This window comes from Meriones unguiculatus, chromosome 10, assembly GCF_030254825.1.
Source record: "Meriones unguiculatus strain TT.TT164.6M chromosome 10, Bangor_MerUng_6.1, whole genome shotgun sequence".
Lineage (NCBI taxonomy): Eukaryota > Metazoa > Chordata > Mammalia > Rodentia > Muridae > Meriones > Meriones unguiculatus.
In genome coordinates, this window is record NC_083358.1 from 43,325,408 (window position 1) to 43,342,943 (window position 17,536).

The window sequence follows — 17,536 nt, forward strand, 5'->3', positions numbered from 1 at the left end:
CAATGCAGGTACTGCCGTAGCACTATTATGGCAGCAATGTGGTCCCCACACATCAGGATGAAGGGTTGTAGATACTGATCAAGACTGGCCTGAGCTGACTTCTGTGGGAGGGACTACCTAAGGAAGGTTGGAAGAGGGCCAGGCTGCTGGAGCCACAGCACAGGCAGAGGTAGCTAGAGGTAGACAGGAAAGACATCCTGACTCCCTACCATAGCTTGGTGTGAGCCACTCATGATGACCAACCAGTGAAACAATCATCAAAAACATCCTAATCCAACCAGGTATGGTGGGCACATACCCATCATCCTGGCACCACAGCTCTAGAGACAAGGTGTGGTCCAGTCCAGCCTGGACTACATGGAGACATCCGTGTTTTTGTTGTTTGTTTTTTAAGATAGGATTTCTTTGCATTCCTGGGTGTCCTGGAACTCACTTATGTAGACTAGTGGGGCCTTAGACTCACAGAACTAGGATTAAAGTCTGACAGATTTGTTTTTAGAGACAGGGTTTCTCTGTGCAGCCTTGGACAGCCTTGGCTGTCCTGGACTCACTTTGTAGACTGCACTGGCCTTGAACTCAAGAGATCCACCTTCCTCTGCCTCCCTGAGAGCTGGGATTACAGGTGCGTGCCACTGTACCCGGCTTCACTTACGGGTTTGCCTGTGTATGTTGCCCCACTGAGGTCTGATGAGGGCCAAAAATCCCTTGTAACTGGGGGTAGAGGCAGCCGGGAAGCCACCTGGGAACCTAACTCTGGGCCTCTGTAAGGGCACTGTACACTTTTAACCCTGAACAATCTCTGCAGCCCCTAAGAATAGAAGACCCTCATGGTGCTTGCTTTTAAAAAACGGGGGTAAAAGCGGTCCAAGGAAGGTCGTTTAACACACTAATTAAGCACCAGGTATCTGTGAGCCGTGGATAAGCAGAGCTGAGAGGCTGCCAAGTCGTAGCTTCAGTGACGGATGGACAGTACCAGGCAAAAATAACCCTGTTACCAAGAACCTTGGAGTTCCCAGCTCCAAGGCTTTGCGGCAAGTTGTGGCAACTACGGAAGAAACCAATTGCTGGAGAGGCAGGGTGGCGTGTGCGCGTGCGCGTGCGCGTGCGCCAGCGGTAGAACGCAACTCCGCCCCCAAAGCCTGTGTGGGATTCTGTGTGGACCTGCACGCCCGGCACCATGCGACTGGAAGCGATCCGCTACTCCCCGGGCTCGCTGCAGATCCTCGACCAGCTGCAGCTGCCTGAGCACTGCCACTACGAGGCGCTGAGCTCCGTGCAGCAGGCCAGGGAGGCCATCCGCGCCATGAAGGTGCGCGGCGCCCCCGCCATCGCTCTGGTGGGCTGCCTCAGCCTGGCTATGGAACTGCGGGCCGGCGCCGGCGGCCCGGGGCTCGCCGCTCTGGTGACGTTCGTGCGAGACCAGCTACGCCTTCTCGTTGCCGCCCGGCCCACCGCTGTCAACATGGCCCGTGCCGCCGAAGATCTGGCTCGCGTGGCGGCCCGGGAGGCTGAACGAGAGGGTGCCACTGAGGACACCGTGCGGGAAAGGTACCGGATCCTGGACCGGGCAGTGCACCACGCGGAAGCTGCTGACCCTCTTTCTCATTCTGATACCAGGAAGCAGGCGCAGTGCACACGTGTGCCATGCCCAGAAGCCCACTGGCAGGACTCTGGGTCCATCCCTGCGCTGTGTTCCCCAGGTTCTTGATTTCAGCCCCTTAGCAGTACCGCACCAGCTTTCTTACGCGAGTTCTGTCAGGTTTGCCTTGAGATCTTGTGCGCTCTCCCCTGCTTTCCTCTGTACCTTTTCCTTTCCCTTCCCACTTCCGGTCAAGCCACTTCATTCTCAATGTTTGTTTGTTTGTTTTCTGCAACTTTATGGCGCCTGCCTCCGCCTAAAGCTAGCCTCTAGAGTTAGAACTCCATCTTCAGTTCCTGTTCCCTCCCTTCCCCTTCTGTATAAACACTTTGTCCCTGATTGTGCCCTTTTGTCCTTCATTTTACCAGTTCCCCAATTGCCTCTCCCACCCTAAAGTCATCGCCACGGAGGCAAAGGGTTTTGTTGTGTTTACTGCTGTGCCTAGCACACACTAGTGAGCAGAGTGTCAGGTGTGCCACCAGAGAAGATCTCAGGCAAGACCCATGACTTTGAAAGGCGTAGAGCAGCTAGCCAGGTCTCTTCCAACAGCGGTAAGAGCTCCTTTTGTTCCAGAGTGATCCGCTCCGCCGAGGACATGTTGGAGAAGGACCTCAGAGATAACCAGAGCATTGGGGATTTGGGAGCGCGCCATCTCCTAGAGCACACCAGCCCCAAGGGTGGCAAGGTGACCGTGCTGACCCACTGTAACACTGGTGCCCTGGCCACTGCTGGCTATGGCACAGCCCTAGGTGAGGAGGCACCCTCAACTGTCAGGGCATGGGACGATCTTTTTTGGGTGTAAGGCAAAGCAACCAGAGCTGGGGGTAGAGTTCAGTGACAGGAGTACTGCTTAGCTGGGGCTGGCTCAGCAGTTGAGAGCGGGAGGCTACTCTTGTTCTCAGGCTCCATGTGCAACAGCTCAAAGCCACCTCCGACACCAGCTTCAGTGGGCCCAACACCCTCTTCTGGCCTCCACGGGTACCTGCATTCACATACATGTAGACACACATGTACATAATTTAAAATAAATCATTACTGTAAAAGAGTACATACTTAGCTTACTATGCATAAGATCTAGGATTTAGTCCCCAGAACCCAAAAGAAGAAACAACTTTGGCTACAGAGGTGTGAATATTAGTTTAGTTTTGTTTTCATGTGTATATGAGTGTTTTTGCCTGCTTGTGTGTGTGGGCACCATGCATGTGCCTGATGTCTAGGAAGGGCAGAAGGTGGTATTGGATCTCCTGGAGCTGGAGTTAAAGATGATTGTGAGCCACCACATATGTGTTGGGAACTGAACCCAGGTCCTCTTGAAGAGAAGCAAGTGCTCCTAACCACTGAGCCATTTCTTCAGCCCAGTTAATTGGTTTGCTGGTTTTTTGGTTTTTTTTCCCTACCCCTGGTAGACCAGTTCCTGTACAGAAGCACTTAGGAACTGGTCGGCAGGTGCGGGTATATGAAGGAGTTCAACCAATGGCATTAGGACCCTGTCCCTCATTTTGCCCATGGATTGAAGTAGTTCTGTTCTCAGAGACTAGAAACTTCCTGAGTCATCTGCCCGGCCATGCCTGAGCCACATGCCTAGAGAAGGGACACAGTGTTGACTGACTCCCAGGGGACAGGGGAGCAGAGAGTGACACACACTGTGTAAGTCTACAAAAGCTGTGGCCAAGAGATAGAGATTTGGGGGTCAAGCCAGCAGATTCCTCCTGCCTTTGGTTATCTAGGACATTCCACTGTCTTCCTGAGCCCAGCACTCCATCTTTGGAACCCAGATCTTCATTCATTGACTCAGCCAACATTTGTTAAGTGACTACTGACTGTTCCAGGGAGTGAAAACACAGTAGTGAACCATGGAAGAGAGATCAGGCACCTGCAGCCTTGAGTACAAAGAGAAATGAGCAGGGGCTCAGAGGCACGGGTGAGCAGTGAGGCACTGCTGAGAATCCTTTCTTGAGGAGCTAGGCCTGTGGTCCAGCTCTAGAGCACCTGCCCCCAAAATGCATTGCCATGGCTTCCTTCCATGCCCAGCACTGCAGAACAAACACAAAACAAATTATTAGAAGGTGCTAAAAACACAATGGAATACTACTCAGCCATTAAAAACAAGGAAATATGAAATTTGCAGGCAAATGGTGGGATCTGGAAAAGATCATCCTGAGTGAAGTATCCCAGAAACAGAAAGACACACATGGTATATATTCACTTATAAGTGGATACTAGACCTATAAGATAGGATAAACATACTAAAATCTGTACACCTAAAGAAGATAAACAAGAAAGAGGACCTGGGGTAAGATGATCAATCCTTACTTAGAAAGACAAATGGGATGGACATTGGAAGTAGGAGAAAACAAGAAACAGGACAGGAGCCTACCACAGAGGGCCTCTGAAAGACTACCTTGCAGTGTATCAAAGCAGATGCTGAGACTCATAGCCAAACCTTCGGCAGAGTGCAGGGAATCATATGAAAGAAGGGGGAGTTAGTATGACCTGGAGAGGACAGGAGCTCTACAAGGACCAAATATATCTGGGCACAGGGTTCTTTTCTGAGACTGTTTCTCCAACCAAGGACCATGCATGGATATAACCTAGAACCTCTGCTTGGATATAGCCCATGGTAGCTCAGTATCCAAGTGGGTACCCTAGTAAGGGGAACAGGGACTATTTCTGACATGAACTCAATGGCTGACTCTTTGACCTCCCCAGGGGTAGGAGCAACCTTGCTAGGCCACAGAGGAAGACATTACGGCCAGTCTTGAAGATAACTGATAAGCTAGGGTCAGATGGAAGGGGAGGAGGACCTCCCCTATCAGTGGACTTTGAAAGGGGCAGTTAGGAGATGATGGAGGGAGGGTAGAATTTGGAGGGAAGGAGGGAGGGGGCTACGGCTGGGATACAAAGTAAATAACCTGTGGTTAATATAAAAAAAAATTTTTTTAATCTAAAAAAAAAAGGTGCTAAAAGCCGCTCAACAGGCTAGGGCAAGAAGATCATATTTCAAGACTTAACCTGAGCAACTTAGCAAGATCCTGTCTCAACAATAACAAACGTTCTAAATGACATGGACTGGACAGGGACAAAAGATCAAAATGGCAAGGCTGCTGTGTGAGACCAAGGTGTGTCAGAAAGTAGATGTGAAGAAGATGTGGGAAGGTAGGAATGGTGTGTCAGGCACAGGAGAGGTTGGGAGCCGGATTGTGCTCTGCACTAGCCTGAGCGCTTGCAGCCCTGCTTGTCTCCCTGTGTACCGACAGGTGTGATCCGCTCACTCCACGAGATGGGCCGATTGGAGCATACCTTCTGCACAGAGACCCGGCCCTACAACCAGGGAGCCCGGCTGACAGCCTTCGAGCTGGTATATGAGCAGATCCCTGCCACTCTCATCGCTGACAGCATGGCAGCTGCTGCCATGGCCCACCAGGGTGTGTCAGGTCAGTGGGCTGGACATGGTGGGGTGGGTAGCACCTCGGGAATCCAGAGCCATGCATGTAACCTCCCCAACTCTCCACCCAATCCCCAGCTGTGGTGGTGGGAGCTGACCGTGTTGTTGCCAACGGAGACACAGCCAACAAAATAGGCACCTACCAGCTGGCCATTGTCGCCAAGTACCACGGTGTCCCCTTCTATGTGGCTGCCCCCAGCTCATCCTGTGACCTCCATCTGGAGACTGGAAAGGAGATTGTCATAGAGGAACGCCCCAGCCAGGAGCTGACTGATGTCAATGGAGTCAGGATTGCAGCACAGGGTAAGGTGGGGTTGGCACTCTGGGTATTGTGGCCTTCAGTGGCATGAACTGCGTGGTGCTTTCAAGCTCCTCAGCTGCATTCTGATGGTGGAGGTTAGATTCAAGGTCAGGCTTGGTAAATAGTACTGGATGGCTAGAGATGGCACTCACTGGTGGAGGGTTGGGATAAGGACCTCAGTTTGGTGTCTAGAAAAGCCTGTGGTGGCACAGGTGATCCCAGCAATGGAGAGACAGAGAAGGCAGATCCTTGGGGCTGTGGCCAGCTGAGTCTAGTCAGGGAGCCTAGGTTCAGTAGAAGACCCTGTCTCAAAAAATAAGTTGGATGGGAACTGGAGCGATGGCTTCTCTTCCCTTCCAGAGGTTCTGAGTTTAATTCCCAGCTACCACATGGTGGCTCACAACCATCTGTGATGGGGTCTGATGCCTTCTACTAACTTTCATGTGTATGTGCAAACAGAGCATTCATATAAATAAATAAATCTTAAAAAGAACAAATAAGTTGGATGGTCCCTAAGGAACCACAACGGAGGTTGGCTGCTAGTCTTTTTATGCAAGAAGAGCAAGTGCACACATGTCAAGAATACTGCTGGGTGTGGAGGTGCAACCTGTAATCCCAATACTCCAGAGCCCAGACAGGAGGAGCCACACAAGGCCAAATGGTACAAGTGAGTTTGAGGTTAGTATGGGCTACCAAGTGAGGCCCTGCCAAAAAACATCAGAAAAGCCTAAAACCAACAAGTCTCTGCCTAGACAAATGTCTGCATAAACAGCCAGGAATGGTGGTACATACCTGTGATGCCAGTACTGGGAGGCTGAGGCGGGAGGCTGCTGAGACTTCCAGATCAGCCTGGGCTATGCAGTGAGACCCCAGTCTCAAAAATAAAAAAGAACCAGGTTGTGGTAGCAGCGCACGCCTTTAATCCCAGCACTTGCAGAGGCAGGTGGAGCTCTGAGCTTGAGGCCAGCGTGGTCTACAGAGTGAGCTCCAGAACAGCCAGGGCTACACAGAAAAGCCGTGTTTCAAAAACAAACAAACAAAGAATCAGAAACCTGGACCCTGGTGGCTGCTCATGAGGCTGAGGCAGGAAGATCACCTAGCCAATATAAACTCTATCTCAAAATAAACATTTTAAAGAGGACCAAAGATGCACTTGCCAGCATGTGCAATACCACAACACTACATAAAAAAACATTTTCAATTAAAAGCAATCAAAATCATTATATACCTATATGAAAGTCTCAAAAAATAAATGGCATTTTAAAATGATTTGCTGTTCTTGGTGGTGCACACGTGGTAAACCTACCACTCGGGAGGTAGAGACAGGAAGACAAGGATTATCAAAACCAGCCTTGGCTACATAGAAAATTTGAGGCCAGCCCAAGCTACATGTATGACCCTGTGTTAGAGAAGTAATTATGTTTTTTAAATTGATTTTCAAAACATCTGTGAAGGGCTCCACCCAGAACCAGAAAAACAGATGTAACAACAGTGCACACCCACAGTTGATTCAGTGCAAAGGCCCTGGGGTGGATTCTGGAATTCTTAAAATCTTAGGAGCAGGCAAGAGTCGGGTAGAAATCTATGAGGCAACAGGAAGAAGCTGTACTACCAACCTCTCTGTCTGCACTCTTATGAACTCTTTGATATGTGTGAACCCCTAGATTCTCAGGAGTCTCTAGCCCCAGAATTACTGTGGTGAGGACAAATGACAACAGGGAGTTCTAAGAGCAAAACCCCCACCTTCTGTGCCCTCTCTCCCCTGCAGGAATCCAGGTTTGGAATCCTGCCTTTGATGTCACCCCTCACGAGCTCATCACCGGTGGCATCATCACTGAGCTGGGTGTCTTTGCTCCTGAGGAACTCCGGACAGCCCTGAGTGCCTCTGTCTTCTCAGAGAAACAGACCTTAGACAGTGCCCAGATGTGACTAGCTGGCCCTCCCTGCCCTGCCTTGCTTTCCTCTGGTTTTATAATAAAGTTCTCAAATGGTTACCCAGAAGCTAATCATCAACCATAGCCCTCTTCCAGCTGCAGGAGCAGACATTTCCCAGGCCCAGCAGAGTTCCAGTATCCACAGCAGAGCTACCCAGTTTACATCACAGGGCTATCCTTTGAATGATCTGTGCATGGTGTGAAAAGCCAGATGTGGGGTACACACCTGTAATCTTAGTTCCTGGGAAGCTGAGGCAGGAGGATTTCTTTGGGTTTTCTACATTGGGTAACAGATTTAAAAAAAAAAAAAAAAAAAAGTAGGGATAATCAAGATGGTCTCTTAGTTACATTTGAAGATTTTGTGTTTTGTTTTTCCATACAGGGTTTCTCCTGTAGCCCTGCCTGTCCTGGAGCTCTCTCTATAGACCAGGCTGGCCTCAAATTCAGAGATATCTGCCTCCTAAGTGCTGGACTTAAATGTGTGCACCACTGCTGTCTGGCTATTTTTATGTGTCAGTTTTTTACATTCAAGTATCTGGTGTTCTCTGAGGCCAGAAAAGAGCACTGGATCTCTTTGAACTAGAATTATAGATGGTTGTGAGCCGCCATGTGGATCCTGGGAACCGAACCCAGGTTCTCTCTGCAGGAGCAACAAGTGCTTTAAAAGAGGACACCATAGTTCAATGGTCAAGATTTTGTGTGCTTTTAAAAAAAAGTCTCTGTGTAGCCCTGGCTGTCCTTGAACTTAATCTACAGACCAGGCTGACCTCAAACTCAGAGATCCACCTGCCTCTGTCTCCGCCTCTGCCTCCTGAGGGAAGGGTAAAGGGCATGAGCCCTTACAACTTTTGCTTTATTTTTTGAGAGAATCTCTGAACCTCTACAGTTAGACTAGGCTGCGGGGATCATCTTCAGCCTCCTCAGCACTGGGATAATAGGTGTATGCACCATCACTCACGGACACTGGCTGCAGCTCAGGTCCATAAACAATGAGCACCAGGAATCTATTTTAAATCTTTTTAAATTGGCAGGGACAGCTCTTTTGCTGCAAGTATGAAGCTGTGCTCTGTCCCCAGCACAGCTGCAAGATTAATGTAAAATTAATCATTGCCTAAGGGTTTTTTTGTTTTGTTTTTTTGTAGTGACACTTTTATTTATTTATTCTCTTGAGTGGAAACAGTCTACAGGAGTCAGTTCTTTGCATCCCAAGTTCTGAGCTTAAACGCGCGCGCACTATCCAGGATCATACTCAAGTAATCAGACATGGCAGCAAACACCTTTACCCACTGAGCCATCTCATTATTACTCATTTTTTTGTTTTATTGTTTGTTTTGCACTCCTTTAATTTTCCTCCAAAACTGAGTTCCTCGGTTGCCACGCCGAGGCGAACTTTTTATTTGTATAAAAAGCACAAAATACCATATTTTATAATACACAAATGTGACCTGACCCCTGAAAATGGTACCGTAATTTTCCTTCGAAATTTTTGGACAGCTGTTTAAGTGTGCCACTCTGCGTCCCGCATTTTTTGCGTGACTTCCGGCTTCCTGCTCGTAGCACCGCCTCTTCCGGCTCGTGGTAGAACATGGCGCAGGGACAGCGTAAGTTCCAGGCGCAGAAACCCAAAAGCAAGGCGGCGGCAGCGGAGCGGAGCCGCGGGCCGCGGAAAGGCGGTGAGTAACGGGGTGGGGAGTAGGGAGCGACGTAGTCGGGAGGGCCCAGGCTCATCGGCTGGTGTTTCTCCGCTAGGTCGAATCATCGCTCCCAAGAAGGCGCGCGTCGTGCAGCAGCAAAAGCTAAAGAAGGTGAGTGAAGTGATGCAAAGGTCGGTGACCCGGGATGGCGGGCTGACGAGAGCTCTGTGTCTGTGTCCTCCAGTGTTCGATGGGTCCAGACCCCTCACTTAGCTTCTGAGGGCTTCAGATGCGCGTTAGGAACTGTCAGCAGATAGGATAGCACCCGTTTTTTTGTTGTTGCTGTTGTATTTTGATGTGTATGAGTGTTGCCTGAGTGTGTGCATCCGTCTGGTATGTGCCTAGTACCCAAAGAGGTCAGAAGAGGAAGTCCAGTCTCCTAGAACTAGAGTTAATGACGGTGTTGAGCCATCATGGGTGTGCTGGTCTTAAAAGAGTCAGAAGTGCTAAAGACAGGCGTGGTAGCGTAATCGGTTAATCCCAGCGCTCGAGAGGCTCAGGCAGTTGGAGCTCTGAGTTCAAGGCCAGCCTGGTCTACAGATTAGAGTAACAAGTGCTTTTAACAGCTGAGTGATGTTCTAGCCTCCAAAATAATGTTATGTTTTAATTAGTGCTGTGGTGCCCACAGAGGCCAGAACAGGGCATTAGCCCTGGAGTTGCAGGTGATATGCACCGGACCTGGGTGCTAGGAACAAAACTCAGGTCCTCTGTGAGAGAAGTATGTGTTCTTAACCACAGCGCTGTCTCTCTAGGTCATAGCCTCCATCTACTTATTATGTACGTAGGTAGGTAGGCTAAGTTTTTTGAGACTTGGTTTCTCTGTGTAGCCTTGGCTGTCCTAGACCCACTTTGTAGACCAGGCTAGCCTGGAACTCAGAGATCCACCCGCCTCTGCCTCCCAAGTGCTGGGATTAAAGGCTTGTGCCACCACTGCCCAGTTCTGTATACTCCCTTTTAAAAATGTCATTTATCTGTCGGAGTATTTTGCATGTCTGTGCACCACTGCTTGTCTGGAGCAGATTTCCCGGAGTTGTGGTCACAGATGATTGTGACTGCAGTATGGGAGCTGGGGATCTGGAAGGGTGACCAGTGCTCTTAACTACTGAGCCAGCTCTCCAACCCCTTGTTATCTTTTGCTCTGTCTGCTTTGTGCTTTTGAGACACAGCGTCACACCAATCTAGGCTAGCCAAGAGCTGTGTATATATAGCCTAGCCTCCCGGGTGCCCAGGTTACTGACATGGGCCATGTAATGCTGTGGATTGAACTCAGACCTGTGAGTGTTAGTCAGGCACTCTACTAATGAAGCCTCATTCCCAGCCTGTGCACTCCCCACCCCCTTTTTTCCTAAGATAGTGTCTTGCTACATAGCTTTGGCTGATCTGGAACTCACTGGAATTCCTAGCCTCGAATTCACAGAGGTCTTTCTGCCACAGCCTTCCGAATGCTGGGTTAAAGGTGTGCACCACACGCTCACTCCCCTCTTTTTGGAACAAGGTTTGACTCTAGCCCAGGCTGGCCTTGAACTAGCCTTGATAGCCCTATTTCTATCATGGGGGTAGAGGGGTATTATCAGAGTCACCTAGTAGTCCAGGTGGGAAAGATTGAGCCGATGAAGACATTAGAGACTCAGGGGCTGGACCGTGGTAAGAGCAGTGGCTGCTCTTCCACGCAACCTCAGTTCAGTTTCTAGTACCCACATGGCAGCTGACAACCATTTATAACTCCAGTCCCAGTGCCTCTCCAGTGCCCTCTTCTGGTCTCTACAGGCACCACATGTATGTGGTACACAGACATACATGCAGGCAAAATACTCAGACACAAAAAATTTTTTTTAATGAATAAGAAAATTAGAAGCTTCAATCTGGTGTAACTCTTAAGCCCATTCTGTCTCCCAGAGATTTCCTCAAGCAGGGTGCTTGGCTGCTTTTCTCCATGGGTACCCACTCTCAGGTCCTAAGTGAGTTCCTCTTACTGCTTTTGCCCTCCCAGGTTAAAGGTCATCCTTGACACATATCCAGTTTAATGTTTCTGAGCGTATATCCAGAGCCTACCTACTTCTGCCCCTCACTTCACACCCACCCTAGCCAACTCTACCCTCTTCCTGCTACAGCAGCTGAAGTGCCTGCCCGTGCTCAAAACTGGTTCCCCCTCTGCCCAGAACCTTCCATGGTTGCTTCCTGCTCAGAAAAAGCTCTAGTCCTTCACCTCCCCTTCCTTGCTGCCTTTCATCCTTGGTTCTGTCCCACTGCTAGACCTGTTCTCCCAGACATCACTCGATGTGCCCGCACAGCACACATTGTCCCTGGAATCTTATTAGCAGTACTTTTTCTCATATTCTCCTGACTGACACAGTGTTATCTTCCTCAGAACTCCTGTGCTTACCACATGCAGCCATCATGGTCCCAGGAGTGGGTGGGGTAGAGACCAAGTTCCCAGTCAGTGACTTAAATTGGCTCATGGCCTTACTTGGAACCCGAGGAAAGTAGGTGAGTCATGGGACAGAAGGGACTGTCACTCCTAGCTTGGACCCTAGGCAGGTGCCTGCTTAATGCAGGAGCCTCTGTTTCCCCATCTGTAAAACATACATGAACAGAGACACAGAGATGGAAGAATTCAGTTTGCTTTTGACCTGAGCATGGCAGCACAGGCCTGTAGTGGTAAGTTGAGGCATGTGGCTCTGAGCCTGAAGCCATTCTCAAAGAACAAAAGCAAGGTATGTGTATGTTGGCTAAGGAGAATGAGGGCTTGCTCTGTCCCCCCATAGAGCCTGGAAGTGGGAATCCGGAAGAAGATTGAGCATGACGTGGTGATGAAAGCTAGCTCCAGCCTGCCTAAGAAGCTTGCACTGCTGAAGGGAGCACCAAAGAAGACTGGGGCCACCCCCGCCAGCAAGACACCATCCTAAAGGCACTGGGACTTGGCAGGTTGTCCCACAAGCTAGCCGGACTTGAGGGAAGAAGACCCTGCTCCAGTCCTGGTGGCACTTGGAACAGCAATGGGCAGGTGATGGTAAAGCCTTCGTCTAGCCCCCAAGAAGAAGAGGGGCTCAGCTTTCTTTACTGGTGTGATGGGGTGATGAACTTGGCTCTGTTGTCCCTCCAGCTCTCATGCGGTTCAATGGGGAGGTGTTCGGGGGCTAGGTAAGCCTCTCTGGTCACCCCGAGAAATTTCTCCCCCCCACACAGTGCCCTTGACAGCCCCAGACCCAAGAAAGGACAGTGATATACACCTGAAGCTGGCTGCTGGGAACAGTCTCTTCCCCTGGCTGCCCCCTCTGGTCATCTAATGTTGGTGGACACTGTCCTCTACATGAAGGGTCCCATATTGTCAACGAGGTGCCACCTCATCCTGTCACACTAGTGATCCAGAGCCACTCGGGAATCTGCCAATGTTCCCCAATAAAGCTGTGCTCACAGAGGGTGTGTGCCCATTCTTGTGCTCACCTACTCCATTGCCACCTCTGTCTTAGGTAAGCTAGACTTTTGACACTCCAGAGCCAGCAGCTGGCCAGCTCAGCCACCCTCGTCCACGGCACAGGTCTGCTCCTGCCCATCGAGTGCCTCAGACTCCTGGTGGTCACTCAGACCTGCCGGGCCACATGGTGGTGTCATACCCATAGCTGATTGACCTGGTGGCATCTTTCCTTAGTGTGGCCCTGGGGCAAACAATGAGTATGTTGGGGGCTCATCCCTTTGTCCAGTCTTTTCACCACTAAGGAGGCAGAAGAGTGTCAGGTTGCCAGTGACTGCTCCCACCCTGCCTGGGTGAATCTGGTCCCATACACTGTTGTTCAGAAATTAGTTGAGACTGTCTAATGCTCGGGGCTGGCTTCTGGCTGCTGGCGATCTGATCGACTTGGTGAGTGCTAAGCAAGAATTCTGAGCCACACCCTAGTCTGAGCTCCCAAGGCACCAGAAGGACCTGCTGGTCTTAGTCCTACCAGGACACAGTTGTGCTGTGAGCATGGACGGGGCCCTTAGAAGCAATGGCTTACTTCAGGGCTGGGCTGGAAGAGGTTGTTAGTCCCCATGCCTGTGGTGGGCAGCTCTACCACACCTGTCTTCTGGTACCCCCCCTACACATTCAGAGGAATGGGTCCACCCCACTGTAGATCCAGCCCCAGAACCATGGCCCACCAGTAGCCTGTCTGGGGTTTTGTTTGGTTTTCTGGGACAGGGTCACCCTATCCCTCTGCTGGCCTCAAACTCAGAGATCCATCTGCCTCTGCCTCCCAAGTGCTGGGGTTAAAAGCATGCGCCACCTCTGCCCTGGGACATACACATTTGTAACACACAGCCCCCAAATGTAGCCAAAATGGTAATGGGCACTTGGAAGGCTGAGGCAGGAAGATCACCAGCAATGTGAGGCTTGCCAGGACAGCCTGGGCTGTAGACTCAAGACTATCAGAGCCCAGCATGGTGGCCTTTAGTCCCAGCACTCAAAAAGGCAAAGGTAGGAGGAACAATGTAGTTTGAGGTCAGCCTGGTCTACAGAGCTAGTTCCAGGACTGCCAAAGCTATGCAGAGAAATCATGTCTCAAAAAAAAAAAAAAAAAAAAGTCAGGATCTGGGTTATCAGTGGTAGAGAACTTACCTGCCACTGGCAAAGCCCTCAGTTCCATCCCCAGCACAGCACAAAAATTGTGAGGGACATTCACCAAGAAAAACTAAAGCCAGGGGGGCCAGGTCAGCATTCGAGGCCGATGGTCTGGTTTCTGAGTTCTTGTGCTCCAGGAAGCTCACTTTCAGCTTCCACTTAGGAAGACAGAAACTACCAGCCCTGGTAATAGAGCTCCATAGGGGTCAAGCCTCTTTCCTTCCCTGTCCCTAAAGGACTGTTCTCTACAACCCCAGAAACATACCCTTGCCCACTTGGAAATCAGGGCTCTCAGCTGTCTCTGACTGCTTCAAACAATGGATAGCATCCTCCCGTTTAGGGCCTTCTAACCCAGACTGCATCCTTCATGCTTCTTAACAACAGCTTCTGACATAGAAGTGCCTAACTTTGCTTTTCTAAAGGAACAATGAGGCCTGCAAGAAGGCTCAGCAGGTAAAGGGCCTTACAGTCAAATCCTCAGAACCTACATGGTGGAAGGAGAGAATAGATTCCCACAGGTTCTCTGACCTCCATGTGCATGTATGAGCACTTGTGCACGTACAAAAATAATTGGGTTTGGTTTGGGTGTTTTGTCTTTAAACAGATTTTGTTTTTAAAAGATAATAAGATGTACTGTGTTGGATCTTGCTAGCGATTCCTTTAGTTTATCTCCTGACTCCCAAAACCAACTGCACCTGTTCCAAGAAGTCTCAGGCTCACTACGAGTATCCTATAATGCTGACCTAGTCTTACAGAGAGAGAACATCAGGGCAATGCCCAGCGCTAGCCGCCTGCCATCTGATTTGCCTTGCTCCCGTGGCCTTCCACCTGTACTCTTCCCCAGATGCCACCTCTTCCTGTAATTAGTCTTCCCTGGACCCCACCTCTGCCTCTGGTGGGGATTTGATTGCCACTCTTGTGGGGTTTGTTTTGTTTTGGAGATAGGGTTTCTCTGTATAGCCTTGGCTGTCCTGAATTCACTTTGTAGACCAGGCTGGCCTCAAACTGATGGAGACTCTCCTGCCTCTGCCTCCCAAGCGCTGGAATTAAAGGCATGTGCCACTACTGCTAGGCCTGAGCTGAGATTTAAAAGATTGAAGTGCTGGGCCTAGGAGGCCTGTTTGTGTTTGTTCTGAAGCTGAGGGTGAACCCCAGGGTTTCCCTAAGAAAGCTCTCCCAGGAGCTAGCTCTCAGCCCTGCTTGTCTCTCCTGCCTTCTTGTGTGGTTTGTTGTTGAGGCCAAGAATGTACTTTGTACATGTCTCTGCCTCCTAGACCAGAGGGTAGCTGGTGTATGGGGAAGGGAGGGTGTCTCCTGCCAAGAAAGTCCCGTGTTTGAGGAGCTGCTCTGCCCTCTCAACATACTGTCCACCACCCACTCTACTCTGCTTCTGCCTTTGAACTTGCTGAACAGCCCAGCACTGTGAGCCCTAGCAGGTGGGCCCACTGCTGCGTAGGGAGCCTCACCAGTAATCATTCATCTTCTGTGTTTCCACACTTGACCCTTTGAGCCACTGCCCACACCATACAACACCCACAAGCACAGGAGCATTCTCAGCTTAGTGTGCTGTTGTGTTTTTTTAATTGTTGTCTGGAGGAGTATTTTGCCTGCATGTATGTATGTGTGCCACATGTGTGCTCAGTGCCCACTGAGGCTAGAAGGATCTGGCTCCCATGGAGCTGAGTTACAGATGGCTGTGAGCCACCACGAGGGTGCTGGAGATCAAACCCATATCCTAAGCAAGAGCATCCAGTGCTCTTAACCTCTGAACCATCACTCCAGCCCCCAGGGTACCTCCTTTTGAAATCTATGTTTTTACCCATCTTTATGGAATAGGGAAAAGCAGAAGACACATGGGACCTGGCTCTGGGATGCCAGGAGGCCAGCCAGGCCTGCTCTCAACTAGCCTGCAGGCAAACCAGGAAGCCCTGAGAGGAGCCGCCCTATGGCTCTGCTGCCAGCTTGGTGGTCTTCTTCAAAAGGCCCGGTGGCCAAGGATCTGGAATGACACACCTGTCCCCCAGGCCTCCCTGATGATCTCCTTCCTCACTTTCCTCTTCCGTAATGCTAGTGGTTCCCACACCTCAAATTCTACATGAAGGTGTTTTGATCTTGTGTTCTAAGACAGATGTTTGTAGCCCAGGCTGGCTTCAAACTTGACGTGCTTCTGCCTTAGCCTGTGCTGGGATGACAGGCAGGCCCAGCCACCTCCTGGTTGTGTGGGGGAGACTGTTAGCAAGTCAGATAACCTCTCCTAGCCACCATAACCCCAATTATTTAAAAGGGAAACCCAGAATCCCACCATTCTGGGTCTCCATTTTAAATAATTGGGCAAAGCAGGGGCCTGGAGTACTCAAGGCTCTTTAGCGTGGTCATGAACTGTCCTCAGCCATTGGAGGCCCCTTCAGCAGGACCAGAGAACCGTCAAATATGATTTCAGATCCATTTTTTTTCCCTGTCTGGAATGCAACTTTTCCTGGCAACACTTTACCTATGAGCTTGTGTTTCCAAAAGGAAGTAGAGTCACAAAGCTGAACTGGCCATCAGGGGCTACAGAGCTGCAGTGCCAACACAGCAAGCCAGACGCCCTGCGTCAGCTGTCTGCTGCTGGCAGGGCTGGAAGGACAGGGGAACCCTCGGGGTAGACATGTCCCCCAAGCTGCAGATCTGTGTCCCCTCCCTCTTCTGAGCCTGTAGGGCAGGTCTACTTTGCATGTGGGTTGAGAGCACTTGGATTTGGGGTCAGGAGCTGCAGATGCTTAGACAGTGAGCTCATGGGGCAGGCTGAATAGAAATGACTGGCACTTCCTGAAGCCAGAGGCTTCCTCCAGCAGAGGGAGGGCTCCAGTGGCTGGAACACCACCACTGCCACCTCTTTTCCTAAAAGGGGGGGGGGGGGGCATGCCTGAAATAGGTCTTCAGGCTTTGGGAACACCATCAACTTTCCTGGTTCTATTCTGAGCCCCGTATTTTACCAGGATCTCTGTGTGACTGTGGACTTCACTTCCTCATTTGTCCTAGTTCCTGAACTCAGATTCTGCTGTCTACTGTGGCCCCAGTCAGGTCAACACTCAGCTTTTCTGTTCCCCAGCGGTCTCATTTGTGAGATGGGATCTTGTCAATATTTATATCACAGAATAAAGGAAAGAAGCAGCCAGGTGTTCTTGAATATACCTGTCCTCTTAGTCCTTAGGAAGCTGGGGCAGGGGCATCAGGAGTTCAGGGCTAGCCTGAACTACATAGCAGATTCCAGTAGAGTTTAGCCGGCAGTGTGTTCGCATGAATGCCCCTGGAATGGATCCCTAGCACTGAATAAACCTTGGTGGCATAGCCCTATAAACTCAACACTGCAAATGTGAAGCCAAGAGCATCAGAAATTCATTCTCAGCAACACCGTGAGTTCAGGGCCAGCCTGGTCCACAGACACTGTGTCCATAAATGAAATAAAATATAAGCTCTGTCCTCATCTGTGTTGAGTGATGTTCATGGTTGGGACACTTGATGCCTCCTCCCCTGGGACATGATCAGACTCCTAACAAATTCCCTGGGTAGCCAACCCCCAGGCACACTCAGAAAGGGAGACCTAAGTCCCCCAGCTCCTTCCCTTGGGTCTGTCTTTGCCCCAGCATGCTCAGCCTGGAGGCCCTGACTGAAAATTAAGAACAAAGATCCTCAGTAATCTGGGTTTGCAGCCTTTCTAAGGTACCTCTTCCTGTTGGGTGACCTCAGTAAATTGATCTCTGTAAGCCTCAGTTTCCTCATCTGAGAAATGGGAGGTAGTTGTCACTGTCACTGTGGCTAGGGTTTGGGGATTTTATTCCTTTTCCCCTCCCTCATCTTTCCTGCTTCTCCCTTTCACCTTCCTGCCCCTCCTCCTGTTACTAAGAATGGCATTCTGGGCCTAGCAAGCAAAGCCAGCACTCTTA

General features: G+C 50.3%; 2 protein-coding genes across 2 annotated transcripts; both read left to right on the plus strand.

Moving 5' to 3' along the window:
* Window positions 1–97: 97 nt before the first annotated feature.
* Window positions 98–7,379, plus strand: Mri1 (methylthioribose-1-phosphate isomerase 1). Its single transcript, XM_021632261.2, has 5 exons — window positions 98–1,548; window positions 2,213–2,388; window positions 4,897–5,073; window positions 5,163–5,387; window positions 7,154–7,379. The coding sequence occupies exons 1-5, from the start codon at window positions 1,178–1,180 to the stop codon at window positions 7,312–7,314; spliced, it is 1,110 nt and encodes a 369-aa protein (XP_021487936.1). The 5' UTR covers window positions 98–1,177; the 3' UTR covers window positions 7,315–7,379.
* A 1,497-nt stretch (window positions 7,380–8,876) lies between these two features.
* Window positions 8,877–12,432, plus strand: C10H19orf53 (chromosome 10 C19orf53 homolog). Its single transcript, XM_021632262.1, has 3 exons — window positions 8,877–8,992; window positions 9,069–9,124; window positions 11,779–12,432. Exons 1-3 carry the CDS (start codon window positions 8,905–8,907, stop codon window positions 11,917–11,919), a joined length of 285 nt encoding a protein of 94 aa, XP_021487937.1. The 5' UTR covers window positions 8,877–8,904; the 3' UTR covers window positions 11,920–12,432.
* The last annotated feature ends 5,104 nt before the right edge of the window (window positions 12,433–17,536 follow it).

What these genes read in the sequence shown, in the direction of transcription:
- Mri1 (XM_021632261.2), top strand. Translation starts at nt 1,178, where the DNA reads ATGCGACTGGAAGCGATCCGCTACTCCCCGGGCTCGCTGCAGATCCTC. An exon ending in GAGGACACCGTGCGGGAAAG is followed by an intron (nt 1,549 to 2,212) that starts GTACCGGATCCT and finishes CTTTTGTTCCAG; the next exon opens with AGTGATCCGCTCCGCCGAGG. An exon ending in TGGCTATGGCACAGCCCTAG is followed by an intron (nt 2,389 to 4,896) that starts GTGAGGAGGCAC and finishes GTGTACCGACAG; the next exon opens with GTGTGATCCGCTCACTCCAC.
- C10H19orf53 (XM_021632262.1), top strand. Translation starts at nt 8,905, where the DNA reads ATGGCGCAGGGACAGCGTAAGTTCCAGGCGCAGAAACCCAAAAGCAAG. An exon ending in CCGCGGGCCGCGGAAAGGCG is followed by an intron (nt 8,993 to 9,068) that starts GTGAGTAACGGG and finishes TTTCTCCGCTAG; the next exon opens with GTCGAATCATCGCTCCCAAG. An exon ending in AGCAGCAAAAGCTAAAGAAG is followed by an intron (nt 9,125 to 11,778) that starts GTGAGTGAAGTG and finishes GTCCCCCCATAG; the next exon opens with AGCCTGGAAGTGGGAATCCG.